The following is a 15,470-nucleotide window of genomic DNA, read 5'->3' as shown; positions in this document are numbered from 1 at the left end:
TTCTGCTAAGCTCGCTGGATTTCTTCCTATTTTTTCCTAGTTTTTTTCTTAGGCAGATTTGCCATAGTGCAATTTTCACACATAAGCTAGAGATCATGTCCATTACTTAGCAAAGATTTGTTCTTTTCAGCAAAACGCCAATATCTCTTAATCCCATACCTGTTCTTCACCTCTTTATTTAGGTAACATCCTTTTATAATCCCCTTTAGAGCTTTACTTCGGCAGGGCCAATACTAGGAGTGTGGTACGGGAGAAATCACCCCACACAGGCATTAGGCTAGTTTAAGGGTTTTTTTTCTTACAAGTGAAAATTACCCTGTTTTTTCCAGTGTGCTGGATCCATTTTTGGTCCATGTGTCAATTTTTGTAACCCTTGTTTCATTTGTTTTTCTCACATGAAGAAAAAACATGTCTTTGCTTCTACAAACAATTAAGCAGTAGAGCTGATTGAACGCCCCAAAAACCGGGACCGGCGGATCACTGACAGATTTAAAAATAAGTCCGATCCGCTCCGGAATCCGGTGCCCATATAAGTCAATGGGCACCAGAATCCGGAGATTAAAAACATCTGTGGAGAGGATATGTGGGCAGGAGCGCACGCGGTGTACTTAACCAGGCTCTGTCATGGCGGCACACTCCTTCCGGAGCCGACAATTCAGTATTCACTACTTTGCCCGCCCACCGGCTCGTGTAATTGGTTGCAGTTAGACGCACCCTCACCCTGAGTAGCAGCGTGTCACCTGACTGCAACCAATCACAGGCGGCAGGACAGCCGGTGGGCTGGGAAAGCAGTACAAGTGTCTGCCGGTCAGTATCGTGGTAAAAAATAAACAATCGGCAGCACAGATATAGCCCACGGCTGCAGCCCCAGCTGTTGGGCTGTATCTGGGCTGTGTATCCAGTGCCCATAATCACACGTGCGAGGCTTTGCCATGGCAGACTCTCGCGAGTCCCTCGCAAGTGTGATTACGGTCTAAGAGAAACTGCATGCGTTTTTTTTTAAATTTAAATAAATAATAAAAAAAAGAACGTGTGGTCCCCCCAATTTTCATCCCCAGCCATGATAACACCTGCTGGGGGCTGGCATTCCAGCCCGCAGCCGCCCGGTATTGCCGCATCAATTAGATGTGACAATCCCGATGCGATACTGGCTCTTCCCGGTGGCGTGATGCGGTGCCAATCGAGGTAATGAGAGGTTAATAGCAGCGCACAGCTGCTACTGAACCCTAGGTTTGTGATGGCACAGGCGTCTATCAGATACCTGCATCACAAACCTGAAAATAACAGTAAATAAACAAGACACAGTAAAAAATCCTTTATTTGGAATAAAATACAAACATACCCTCCTTAACCACTTTATTAAACCCAAACACAGCCCTCCAGCTCCGGCGTAATCCACACGAGGTCTCACGCCGCTTCAGCTCTGCTACATCTGAATATCACAGAAGCCATAGAGCACGACCGCTCTCTGTGAGCTCCAGAGAATGAATGAGCTGCGCAATGAGCGGTGACGTCACTCAGGTCATTTGGGGTCACAGCTGGGGGGTCCTTCACCTGTGATCGCAGGTAACCTGACCTCAGGTGGAGGTCACTGAGTTCACAGACCTGCATCTCCTAGCAGAAAATCACAGGTTTTTTTGGCCAAGCGATGCAAATTTGGTGCTGAAATTTTTACACCATATTCCTGCATCCACTTTACACATCCTGGCAAAAAACCCGCTGTGTTTTGATGCATTTTTTTTTTTGCTGTGTTTTTTTTTTTGCCGCGGTTTTTTTTTTTTTTTGCGCCAGGAGGTGCACATTTGGTGCTGAAATTGTCTGCACCAGATTTCAGCACCAAATTTCCACCTGCTGGCAGAAATTATTCTTTTTTTTTTTCCATTTTTGGCCCAAGGGATGCAAATTTGGTGCTGAAATTTTTAGACCATATTCCTGCATCCAATCTACACTTCCTGGCAAAAAAACCCGCGGTGTTTTGACACATTTTATGCCGCGATTTTTGCGACTTTTTTTGCCAAGAAGTGCACATTTGGTGCTGAAATCGTGTGCAGCAGATTTCAGCACCAAATGTCCACCTGCTGGCAGAATTATTATTATTTTTTTTTTTTTTTAATTTTTGGGCCAAGGGATGCATATTTGGTGCTGAAATTTTTACACCATATTTCTGCATCCAATCTACACCTCCTGGCAAAACAACGAAGTGTTTTGCCGCATTTTTTTGCCGCGTTTTTTGCCACGTTATTTTTACCAGGAGGTGCACATTTGATGCTGAAATCGTCTAGAAACACATGCACGCTCCCGTCAGAAGAGGGTTGCTGTGCCAGTGATGTCAGACTTGTGCGGGTCTGCCAGGCATGACATCACCCAGCACAGCCTGCCGTTCTTTGAGCATGTTCGTGCATGTACCTTGAAACACATGCACGCTCCTGTCAGAAGTGTGCAGCTGTGACGGTGATGCACTGTCAGACTCATGCAGGTCTGCCAGACTTGACATCACCCGGCACAGCCTGCTGTTCTCTGAGCATGAGCATACATGTACCTAGAAGCACATGTACGCTCCTGTCAGAAGTGTGCGGCTGTGCTGCGATGTCAGACTCGCGGGAGTCCCTCGCAAGTGTGACTGTCGCTGAAGAAAAATCGCATGCAGCTTTTTTTTTTTTTATTTAAATAATTAAAAAAAAACAGCATGCGGTCCCCCATAATTTTCATCTCCAGCTATGATAATGCCGTCTGGGGTCTAGTATTCTCAGCTCGCAGCCGTCCAGTATTGCCGCATTTATTAGATGGAACAATCCCGGTACATTACTGGCTCTTCCCGTTGGCCTGGTGCGGTGCCAATCGGGGTAATGAAAGGTTAATAGCAGCGCACAGCTGCTACTAAAAACACTAGGTTTGTGATGGCACAGGCGTCTATGAGATACCTGCATCAGAATCCTGTAAATAACAGTAAATAAACACACACACAGAGATAAATCCTTTATTTGGAATAAAGTACAAAACGCACCCTCCTTCACCACTTTATTACCCCCAACACCCTGCAGCTCCGGCATAATCCACACGAGATCCCACGACGACACATCCAGCTCTCCTACATCTCAGAACACGCAGCCATGGAGAAGACTGCCAGCTCTGAGTGTAGCCTATTAAATAGCCGCGATAAGCGATGACTGTCACAGGCTGAGGGTGCGTCAGGAACCAATCACAGACGAGAGGATGGCTGGTGGGTGGGGAAAACACGGAAAGCTGTGTGTATGCGATTATACAATATGGAAAGTGAATGCGCGACCCGGAAGCAGTGTGCCGCCATGACACCTAGTCTCGCTAAGTATGAAACTCCCACTTATTTCTTCTTTTCTTTATTTTTACTTTAATTGCCAAATCCGGATCGTGCACCCTGAATCACGCATCCGAGTCCGGCATCCAAATATCGTTGAAACCGCGCGGATCTGGACTTTTACAGTCCGGATCCGTTCAGCCCTGTTAAGCAGTAAAATACGGACAGCACATTGATGACATCCATATGCTATTTCTTTTTTTTTTTCCCGTGGCCATTGGTGATTTTTTCCGCAAAACGGTTCCAAGTGGAAAATCCTTCTAGGCATTATACTTCAGGGAGCCGCAGTCTCAGGAGCACATACCTACCTTCCAGGAATTTCCTACTAGCTACTTCCATCATGAAATAACATGATATTTGGTACCAGAAAATCAACATCTGTGTTTTATTTTATTTTAATCTTTATTAGTATTCCATCATCAAAATTTATTTATTTACTCCTATTGTTACAGCTCCAAATACTATATACAGTGCTCTACACAGATTATCAATCACATATGTTCCTGTTTCTAATCATAATTTAATTTCCCAATGTCTGAAATATATGTAGTTTTGAATGAAAAATGTGTGTATAAAATGCCCTTTATGTCTTTATTATTAATTCATCCTATTTTGACTGTTCCAGCTTGGAGTATGGTTTTCATTGGGTTGCGCCTATATCACCATACAGGGATATGAAGGGGCTGCAAGAGCATTTCAGCGTTGTGTCACACTAGAGCCTGATGTAAGTAATTAATTTTACATGTACTTAAAGTGGAAATCTATCTAAAACTTACCTTCTAACATATTCCTTCAATTTCCAAGTCTAGAGCAGCCAAAGTGATTATCATTAGAGATATGTGTCAAAGGAAACCTTTGACATAATAGTCTAAACAAGGAACTTTTAAAGTCAATGCCTAAATCTATAAACTTTCCCAAAGACATTTGGTACCCTATAAAGCGCTATAACTCACTTTAGCTGGAAAAGGAGTAGTTTCAATATTAAAGGGGTGGTGTTGGGATATGGACTCCTTGGGACCTTTTTGTAGACGGACGATAACTGAGTAAAAAGTCGTCATGCCTTAGAGCCTTGTTCGGATGTTTGAAGCACATCACATGTTTGTCATCCCGCCTTCATATTTCGCCCTGTCTTTCCCTCTGTCTTATCCCTGTCTGATGTCAGGTTGATACTTTGTCAAAGCACCATGATTATACAGTATACCGTTTGAAGTTTGTATGAAAAAGTTTAATAAATAGTTTACAAAAAAAAGGGGTGGTGTTGGTCCAGTACCTAAAATGGATTTTCTAAATATCTATTGTTACGCCGTAACCACTATTTTAATTTGGCTTATTACACAATTCCCTACACTTCTCCCTATCTAGCTAACCCCTTCATGTGGTTGCACTCCCTTTCCTATGCATCTATCAACCCTCCTGGAACAGGACATCATTAAGGGACAGCGCTGCAGTTATTTACTACAGTGTTTTTGCATAGCCGCCCCCTAAAGACGTCCTGGTTCCACTGTAATAGACGCTGTGGGAGAGGTGAGTGCAGCACTGGCACTCAGCTTCTACCTTTATATATATATATATATATATATATATATATATATATATATATATATATATATATATATATATATATATAGACATACAGTACAGACCAAACGTTTGGACACACCTTCTCATCTCTAGAACAACTATTAAGAGGAGACTTTGTGCAGCGGGCCTTCATGGTAAAATAGCTGCTAGGAAACCACTGCTAAGTACAGGCAACAAGCAGAAGAGACTTGTTTGGGCTAAAGAACACAAGGAATGAACATTAGACCAGTGGAAATCTGTGCTTTGGTCTGGTGAGTCCAAATTTGGGATCTTTGGATCCAACCAGAGTGTCTTTGTAGAAAAGGTGAACGGATGGACTCTACATGCCTGGTTCCCACCATGGCACCATGAAGCATGGAGGAGGAGGTGTGATGGTGTGGGGGTGCTTTGCTGGTGACACTGTTGAGGATTTATTAAAAATTGAAGGCAAACAGAACTAGAATGCCTACCACAGCATCATGCAGCGGCATGCTATTCCATCCGGTTTGCGTTTAGTTGGACCATCATTTATTTTTCAACAGGACAATAACCCCAAACACACCTCCAGGCTGTGTAAGGGCTATTTGACTAAGAAGGAGAGTGATTGGGTGCTACGCCAGATGACCTGGTCTCCACAGTCACCAGACCTGAAGCCAATCGAGATGGTTTGGGGTGAGCTGGACTGCAGAGTGAAGTAAAAAGGGCCAACAAGTGCTAAGCATCTCTGGGAACTCCTTCAAGACTGTTGGAAAACCATTTCCGGTGACTACCTCTTGAAGCTCATCAAGAGAATACCAAGAATGTGCACATTAGTAATGAAAGCAAAAGGTGGCTACTTTAAACATCCTAGAATATAAGACATATTTTCAGTTGTTTCACACTTTTTTAAGTATTTCATTCCACATGTTTTAATTCATAGTTTTGATGCCTTCAATGTGAATCTACAATTTTTAGAGTCATGAAAAGAAAAAAACTCTTTGAATGAGAAGGTGTGTCCAAACTTTTTGTCTGTACTGTACATGCTGTATATATATACACACATGTGGTCAAAATTGTTGGTACCCATCGTGTAATGAAAGACAAACCCACATTGGTCAAAGAAATAACTTGAATCTGACAAAAGTAATAATAAATAAAAAAATCTTTGAAAATGAACAAATGAAAGTCAGACATTGCTTTTCTGCTTCCACAGAATTTGAAAAAATAAAACTCATCAAATTGGCCTGGACAGAAATTATGCTACCCTCCTCCTTAACTTAATATTTTGTTGCACAACCTTTTGAGGCAATCACTGCAATCAAACTATTCCTGTAACTATCAATGAGATGTTTGCACCTCTCGACAGGTATTTTGGCCGCTCCTTAAGCGCAAACTACTCCAGCTGTCTCATGTGTGAAGATTGACTTTTTCAGACAGCATGTTTCAGCTCTTTCCAAAGATGCTCAATAGGATTTAGGTCAGGGCTCATAGAAGGTCACTTGTTTTCCTCTTAGCGATTCTTGGGTGTTTTTAGCTGTGTTTTGGGTCATTATCCTGTTGCAAGACCCATGACCTGTGACTGAGACTAAGCTTCCTGACACTGGGCAGCACATTTCTCTCTAGAATCCCTTGATAGTCTTGAGATGTTATTGTACCCTTCATAGATTCAAGACACGCTGTGCCAGATGCAGCAAAGCAGCCACAGAACATAACAGAGCTTCCTCCATGTTTCACAGTAGGGACAGTCTTCTTTTCTTGATATGCTTCATTTTTCCGTCTGTGAACATAGAGCTGATGTGTTGTGCCAAAAAATTCAATTTTTGTCTCATCTGTCCATAGGACATTCTCCCAGAAGCTTTGTGGCTTGTCAACATGTAGTTTGGCAAATTCCAGTCTGGCTTTTTTATGATTTTTTTTTTCAACAATGGTGTCTCCAATGAAGTCCACTTTGGCTCCAACAACTACGGATGGTGTGATATGACACTGATGTTCCTTGAACTGAAAGTTTACCTTTAATCTCTTTAGAAGTTTTTCTGGGGTCCTTTGTTACCATTTGTATTATCCGTCGCTTTGATTTGTCATAAGTTTTCCTCCTGCGGCCACGTCCAGGGAGGTTGGCTAAAGTCCAATGGATCCTACATTTCTGAATAATATGTGCAACTGTAGTCACAGAAACATCAAGCTGCTTGGAGATGGTCTTAGAACCTTTACCTTTAACATGCTTGTCTATAGTTTTCTTTCTAATCTCCAGAGACAACTCTTTCCTATGCTTCCTCTGTTCTATGTTGAGTACGGTACACACCATGTCACCAAACAGCACAGTGAGTATCTGTAGCCCTATATACAGGCCCACTGAGTGATTACAAGATTGTAAACACCTATGATGCTAATTAATGGACACACCTTGATTTACCATGTCCCTTTTGTCACATTATTATCAGGGGTACCATCGTTTCTGTCCAGGCCTGTTTTATGAGTTTTATTTTTTTTTAAATTCTGTGAAAGCATGAATGAGAACCAGTTGACTTTTATTTGTTCAGTTTCATAAATTTTTTCTTTAGTATTACTTTTGTCAGATTCATGTTATTTCTCTGACCATTGTGGGTTTTTCTTTCATTAAACGAGGGGTACCAACAATTTTGACTGTGTGTGTGTATATATTATTATATTTATTCTCATATAACAATAAGAACATAATTAATAAAGCTAATCAATATTGATAACTTTATAGATTACAGTAGTTATCTTAATTATTTTCTTTCTCACAACCCGGCAGGCACTTGTAGATATCTCTTCCACATAGATAGACTTTCACTGGCTGACTGTGGTAGCAAACCAGTCTCCAACCGTACCATCTCTTTGGGAGCCAACAATCAGAGCTGCTACTTTCTTCTAGGTGAATCTGTATACTGAGGCATTTATTAGATTTATTCCAATTTGGTTGATTGAATGGATTTTTGCTTTTTCACTTAAGCAATTTATTTCACAAAGGAAAAAGCTTAAATAAATTAGATGACTTGTGCTGTACAACATAGTCTAAAAATACTTGGTGATTTCTAACAAAGCAAAGATTTATAAATATCAGAAATCTAATTTTTTTAATTAATAAAAACTTCCAATATGTATAAAAAAAAAAATCTGATAAAAAAAAATCTAAACAATTTCTGTACTCTTTGTCCAATCTGTGAGGCTTCATATTTTTCCATTTAATCATATAGACAGTCACTTCTTTCCCATCTTTATGCCTTGTGTATGATAATTTGGTCATTTCATGTTATTAGAAATGTTATCTAGTTTTATTAAAATAATCGTACTACATCTTTTCCACATTTATTGGAAATGCTTGCAAATAATATTGTTTAGAGACTCGGTACCTGACTAAGCTCACGTGTGGCTACTTCTGGCGGCTGTGATTCTGTTCTTACTGTAGAAGCCAAATGAAAAATACTTACGTCACTTCTATTTTATCCCAAATCTAGACTTTATTCCATAAAAGAATAGAAGTAGCATATTTTTCGCTTTATAAGACTTACCTGATTATAAGACGCACCCCCAAATTTGGTGAAGGAAAAGAGATTTTTTTTTTAATAAATGGGGTCCGTCTTATAATGCCAGTGTCTGTCTAACAAATCATATAGGGTATATATCCCTCATAGCCCCCTCATCCTAAAATTAGCTCCTTTAATCTGGATATGGCCCCCCTATATTGAATTTAGCCCCCTTGTGCTGGCACACGTCCCCCAGTGATGCCACATGTCCCCTATTGCTGGCACACGTCCCCTATGGCTGGCACACGGCCCCCTGTGGCTGGCACACGGCCCTCTGTGGCTGGCACACGGCCCCTATTGCTGCCCATGGCCCCCTGTGGCTCTCACTTGGCCCCTATTGCTGCCCATGGCCCCCTGTGGCTGGCACACGACCCCTATTGCTGCCCATGGCCCCCTGTGGCTGACACACGGCCCCTATTGCTGCCCATGGCCCCCTGTGGCTGGCACACGGCCCCTATTGCTGCCCATGGCTCCCTGTGGCTGGCACACGGCCCTTATTGCTCCCCATGGCCCCCTGTGGCTGGCACACGGCCCCTATTGCTGCCCATGGCCCCCTGTGGCTGGCACACAGCCCCTATTGCTGTCCATGGCTCCATTGTGGCTGGCACACGGCCCCTATTTCTCCCCATGGCCCCCTGTGGCTGGCACACGGCCCCTATTGCTGCCCATGGCCCCCTGTGGCTGGCACATGGCCCCTATTGCTTCCCATGGCCCCCTGTGGCTGGGACACGACCCCTATTGCTGCTCATGGCCCCCTGTGGCTGGCACACGGCCCCTACTGCTGCCCATAGCCCCTTTGGCTGGTATACGGCCCCTATTGGTGTCCATGGCCCCCTGTGGCTGGCACACGGCCCCTATTGCTGCCCATGGCCCCCTGTGGCTTGCACACGGCCCCTATTGCTGCCCATGGCCCCCTGTGGATGGCACACATCACCCTGTGTTTGATATGGCCCCCATGCTGCTGCTTATAGTAAAATAAACTCTTTCCTTACCTTCTCCAGTGCTGTCCTCCCTCGTGTCTCCCTCCGTGCTGCTGAGCTCCTGCACTTCCTGGTTCTTGGTGCCGGTCATTTGATCGGCACAGCAGAGTGACATCTCTGCGTGCCTGATCACAGCGGCAGGAGGGAGACACCGATACACTGGAGGAGGTAAGTAAATAGTTTTTTATTTTACTATGGGCAGCAGCATGGGGGCCATATCTAACACAGGGGGGCATGTGCCATCAAAGGGGAGCACAGGCACATATAATATGCGCCGCTCCCCCAGCCTGTCACCGTGATGTGGTTTCAGCACCACGGTGATGGACAGCGGCAGTGCATATTATATGAGCGGGAGAAGGAGATCTCCCGCTGCAGCTTTCACCAGCTCACCAGCCTCTATCAGCCTCCCTCAGCCTCCAGCACTGCTCCAGAGTTGCCCCCACCTCCCCTGGACCCTGCAGTATATAATCCGTGTATTCGGATTATAACACGCACCCCCTATTTTTCCCCAAAATTTAGGGGAACAAAAGTGCGTCTTATAAAGAGAAAAATACGGTACATTGCATGAGAAAACAAATCCTATTGATGTTAAGCCAAAGATGCCATAAACTTAAAGGGGTATTCTCATCTCCAAGATCCTATCCCAAAATGTAGTAGGTGTAATAATAATAATATTAGCAAATATCTGCCATTAAAAATGTAGTATTGTTCTCCTCATATAGCCATATATGTGACCTCATGGGCAGGGCATTACAGCATTCATGGTTACAACCAGGAGCAGCTAACTGTCACTATATGAGTGAACATAACCATGGATATCCAAGACTGTAATGCCCTGCACATGAGGTAAGAGACACATAGCTAATTGGGAGAACTATACTACATTTCTAATTGGAGGTATTTGCTAATATTATTATTATTATTATTATTATTATTATTATTACACCTACTACATATTGGGATAGGATCTTGGAGGTGGGAATACCCCTTTAACACTTGACTGAGCTGATATCTTAAATGTGTACCTGAAATTCCACTTTTAAATTATTGGTTAATTTATTTGAAAGTGACATTTACAAGGCCTTTTATTGTCTTCTTTTGCCACCTCATTTAGAGGTCTCCGCAGGGTGATGAGTAGTCTGTGGGCTCACGCCTTGCAAGTATTAATTTAAATAGCTTCATGCAGAACCTGAAATAGTTATTTTCCTTCTTTCTGTAGTTATTGAACTTTTCCTGCCCCTTTAATTATATTGAGTAGTCTCCGCATCCAAGAAATATAAATTTGCTGCCAATTTTCATTTGTGCCAAATAGACCCCAGTTGGAAATTGTGATGTTGTCAGTGCTGAAGGTGGAATAAAAATATCCCTTTTTGTTACAGTGGATCTGTCAACAAACTATGTCGCCTTATACAACCCCTGGCAAAAATTATGGACTCACCTGGCTCTGAGGATGTTCATTCAGTTGTTTACTTTTGTTTAAAAAAAACCAGATCACAGACATGGCACAAAACTAAAGTCATTTCAAATATCAACTTTCTGGCTTTAACACTAGAAGTCCCAGAGAGGGGTCATTTAACATTTCTACCCTTGGAACCCAGAGACAGGTCAAATGACCTGAATGATTTTAGCTGACATCCTATAATCACCGTCTTTTGTTCTCTAATTAAGGCCATTACTGTCGCACCACAGGAGGTTGTTGTTTTCCATTGAGTTTAGCCATTTAGTTTCTAGTTAGTTCTATTCAGGTTATGTATGTCATTTGACCCTCTTTCGGGACTTCAGGGGGGAGCTTGAAATTTCTGGGACTTCTAGTGTTAAGAGACACTAAAAAATCATGAAAACATAATTTGCTAGCCAGTAACTGTTACTTTTCAAGACAACATGGGGAAAAACTATGGAATCACTCAATTATGAGAAAAAAATTATGAAATCATGAAAAACAAACAAACAAAAGAACACTCAAATACATCACTAGTATTTTGTTGCACCACCTCTGGCTTTTATAGCAGCTTGCATTCTCTGAGGCATGCGCTTAATGAGTGACAAACAGTAATCATCAATCTGGCTCCAACTTTCTCTGATTGCTGTTGCCAGATCAGGTTTGCAGGTTGGAGCCTTGTCATGGACCATTTTCTTCCACTTGCACCAAAGATGTTCAATTGGATTGAGATCCGGACTATTTGCAGGCCACATCATTGACCTTATGTGTCTTCTTTCAAGGAATGTTTTCACAGTTTTTGCTCTATGGCAGGATGAATTATCATTTTGATAAATTATTTCATCATCCCCAAACATCCTTTCAATTGATAGGATAAGAAAAGTGTCCAAAATTTCAATGTAAACTTGGGCATTTATTAAAGATGTAATGACAGCCATCTCCCCAGTGCCTTTATCTGACATTCAGCCCCATATCATCAATGACTGTGGAAATTTACATGTTCTCTTCAGGCAGTCATCTTTGTATTGTTCAGCTTTTCTGTATGTAATTTCCATTTCCTTTAGGCGGTTTCTTACAGTTCGGTCACAGACATTGACTCCAGTTTCCTCCCATTCGTTCCTCATTTGTTTTGTTGTGCATTTCCTGTTTTGGAGACATATTGCTTTAAGTTTCCTGTCTTGATGCTTTGATGTCTTCCTTGGTGTACCAGTATGTTTGCCTTTAATAACCTTCCCATGTTCTTTGTATTTGGTCCAGATTTTAGACACAGCTGACTGTGAACAACCAACATCTTTTGCAACATTGCGTTATGATTTATCCTCTTTTAAGGGTTTGAAAATCCTCTCCTTTGTTTCAATTGACATCTCTCGTGTTGGAGCCATAATTCATGTCAGTCCACTTCGTTCAACAGCTCTCCAAGGTGTGATCACACCTTTTTAGATGCAGACTAACGAGGAGATCTTATTTGATGCAGGTGTTAGTTTTGGGAATGAAAGTTTACAGGGTGATGCCATAATTTTTTCCTCATAATTGAGTGATTCCATATTTTTTTACCACTGTTTGGTCTTGAAAAGTAACCGTTACTGGCTAGTATATTATGTTTTTATGATTTTTTTTTTGTGTGTGTTTCTTAAAGCCATAAAGTTGCCATTTGAAATGACTTTAGTTTGGTGCCATGTCTGTGATCTGCTTTTTTTAAACAAAAGTAAACAACTGAAGGAACATCCTCAGAGCCAGGTGATTCTATAGTTTTTGCCAGAGGTTGTATATGGATAGCTCATTAATCAGATGGCTCCTTTCTCTTTCTGCACGAATTTTAAATCTAAAGTGCAGACATGGTCCTAATGGTGCTGTACTGGTAATGCTGATTAAACTGATACCTTAGAAAAAATCTGTGTAGTTATTGTGCCATAATCACCAAGATAAAGATGTAAGCTTATTAGGTGGAAGTGCAGCGGGGATGGACGTTGCATTGGGTCTCCTCCTCCGCTCTGTTTTTTAATGAGAGAACACTCTTTTATTAGTTCTCTGAATGAAATCTCACACCAGCGCTGTCATCATTGCCATAAGTGGCGGATGCACAGCTTTAATTCCCGTCTGAATTACATCATTTAGAAGTGAATGCACATGCGCCACCATTGGCAGTTAGCTCATTTTTACAGTCTTGTTATTTATTCAACACTAGTGTTGAGCGAGTAGTTAGCTATTCATACTCGCTATGCTGTTAGCGAGTACTGTCCGCTACTTGCATATTTATTACACATAGCGGGCGCAGTGTAAGTCAATGGGAAATACTCGTTAAGTAGCGAGTAACCTGAAAGCAGTACTATTCGCTATTCACACAAAAAGTACGGCTTTCGGGTTACTCGCTACTTAGCGAGTATTTCCCATTGACTTATATTGCACCCGCTACTCGTAAAGAATATGCAAGTTGCGGACAGTATTCGTTAACAGCATAGCGAGTACAAATAGTTAACTATTCGCTCAACACTAATCAACACTCATTTATGTAAATGTCCAGAATGTAGTATTATACCTCACAGAGAAAACAAGCAGCTTGCCGCATCGCTCCCAAGCAAATTCAGCTATTTGCCATGGCCTTGGCAGCTGAACCCGCCATAATCGGCTGATTGCTGCAGTGATTCCCAAATTAAAGGATTTATCTGTGATCAGTCAGCCCCTGTAAATACATCCCAAGAAACCCTTCTAAATTATTGGGGATAACAAGAGAAAATACATTGGCTGAGATTAGTATTATATATGCTAGTGTAAGAAAAAAGACAGTTAAAGTGAGTTAATACAAATTTATTGATGGATGCTCCACTTTTAGTAAAATCAAATAAGAGTGAAAAAACAATACCTAACTTTGGAATACTTTTTAAAAAATGACTGCTGATCTGGCTGGCAATACCTCCACTGCATCAAGTCAGAGATTTAAGGGAATCTGTGATCAGGTTGTTATCACCCAGAGAGCTCGAGAGTGTGATTCCAGCGATGTGTCACTTACCAGGCTGCTTGCTACGGTTTTGATCAAGTTATTGTTTTATTTGCTGCCGATCTGCCAGTTCTCTGAATGCTGAGCTTTATATAACCACTGATTGGCAGCCTTTGGTGTACACTGTGCGTAGGCAGGAAGCTGCCAATCAGTGATGGGGGCGGTGTAATACAGAGCTCATTAATATGGAGGACTGATAATTTTCAACTGACACGAGTGATTTTCTAAAAAAAACTATATCTCACAGCCCAGTAAGTGACAAAGTGCTGGAATCAGGGTCTGCTTTTAAATCAGTCACAGCACAGTAATTCTCTTGTTCCTGTAAGTCTGCCCCTAGACCCTGCAGGTATATCTGACGGGTGCACAGTCACACCGTAATAAAGAATGGAGGGACCGGATGCTAAAATTGTGACAGACTGATACAGAATTGGTATGTTATTCTGAGTATTTATGAGGTTCATACATATTTATTTGAGAATGTTCTGAGAAGTTTTGTATATGGATGTAATATAGAGGTTTGGCCGTAACTATATTTATTTAGTGAGGTTTGAGCTCTTCTGCAATTACAAAAGGACAAGCGCTATCTCCTGAACTTTTCACACATCCCATGGGATAAATGAATACATGAAATTCATGAGCCATCTTTGGATTTTTGACTATATATATGAATGATTTAGAGACTTCCTTTACGATAGGTGTGATATTTTATGCGGTTTGAGTCACATTCAGAGGGATGGAAAGAAACTCTTATCATAACAGATTGCTTCCTGCATTTTATATGTCCTCTTATTTATTTTATTCTAGAATGCTGAAGCCTGGAACAATTTGTCATCTGCATACATCAGACTGAGGCAGAAGTAAGTACCCTAAATGGACTGAAGTCAGGCTGAACCCAAAAAGCTTGGCTACGATACTTCCGATTCTCCATTTAGCTATCTAGCAATCTTACAAACTATGAATACAATTTTTGTTTTTTATTCTCTCTACTGTCAAAAATGAGAACGTAACAGGTCCAGCTCACCGGAGCATGTCTGGCACAGCATCTCGTATATCTTTATAAAATATACTCTACAGTCTTAGTCCTGCAAGACTGCCACTAGGCACTGCCTCTTGGTGACAGCCATTTCATCTTTATAGTGAAAGGCTTCCTCTGATTTCATTGAAAGATATCAGAGACTTCTCCGTTACAAAGAGTCCGTTTGCGAACACTGGCTTTTATTATGCTAGTCAAAAACCCACTGGCGTAAGATGTGCCAATTTATTGACAGGTGAATGACTATTACTATACACTACTCACAAAAAGTTAAGGTTCACTCTACAGTGATGTTTTATCCTGAAAGTAGGGCATTTAAGTAAAAGCATGATAGGATGATTTCCTCATCTCAAAAAGTTTATTGAAATAAAAGCCAACGTTGATGGGTATAACCCCCCTCAAAAAAGTCAGTGTCTCAATAACTTGTCATGTGGCTTTGAGCATCAATTACAGTTTGACAATGATATCTCGTGCTGTTCACAAGTTGAGTTATTGTCTGATGAGGCATGGCATTCCACTCTTCTTGAGGGGCGGTCCTCAGGTCATTAAGGTTCTAGGCTAGAGGTGTGAGCCTGTACACAACGACTCAGCTTATCCCATAGA

General features: G+C 41.7%; 1 protein-coding gene across 1 annotated transcript in view; it reads left to right on the top strand.

The window, feature by feature from the left end:
• The window catches only part of TTC27 (tetratricopeptide repeat domain 27), a 557,582-nt gene that overhangs the window by 453,231 nt on the left and 88,881 nt on the right, over positions 1 to 15,470 (top strand). Inside the window, exons 15-16 of the mRNA XM_075338149.1 lie at positions 3,960 to 4,058; positions 14,639 to 14,691. Coding sequence (XP_075194264.1) covers positions 3,960 to 4,058; positions 14,639 to 14,691 — 152 coding nt within the window. The remainder of the gene's footprint in view (positions 1 to 3,959; positions 4,059 to 14,638; positions 14,692 to 15,470) is intronic.

This window comes from Anomaloglossus baeobatrachus, chromosome 3 (assembly GCF_048569485.1).
Source record: "Anomaloglossus baeobatrachus isolate aAnoBae1 chromosome 3, aAnoBae1.hap1, whole genome shotgun sequence".
Lineage (NCBI taxonomy): Eukaryota > Metazoa > Chordata > Amphibia > Anura > Aromobatidae > Anomaloglossus > Anomaloglossus baeobatrachus.
This window is presented reverse-complemented; position numbering and strand designations above follow the sequence as displayed.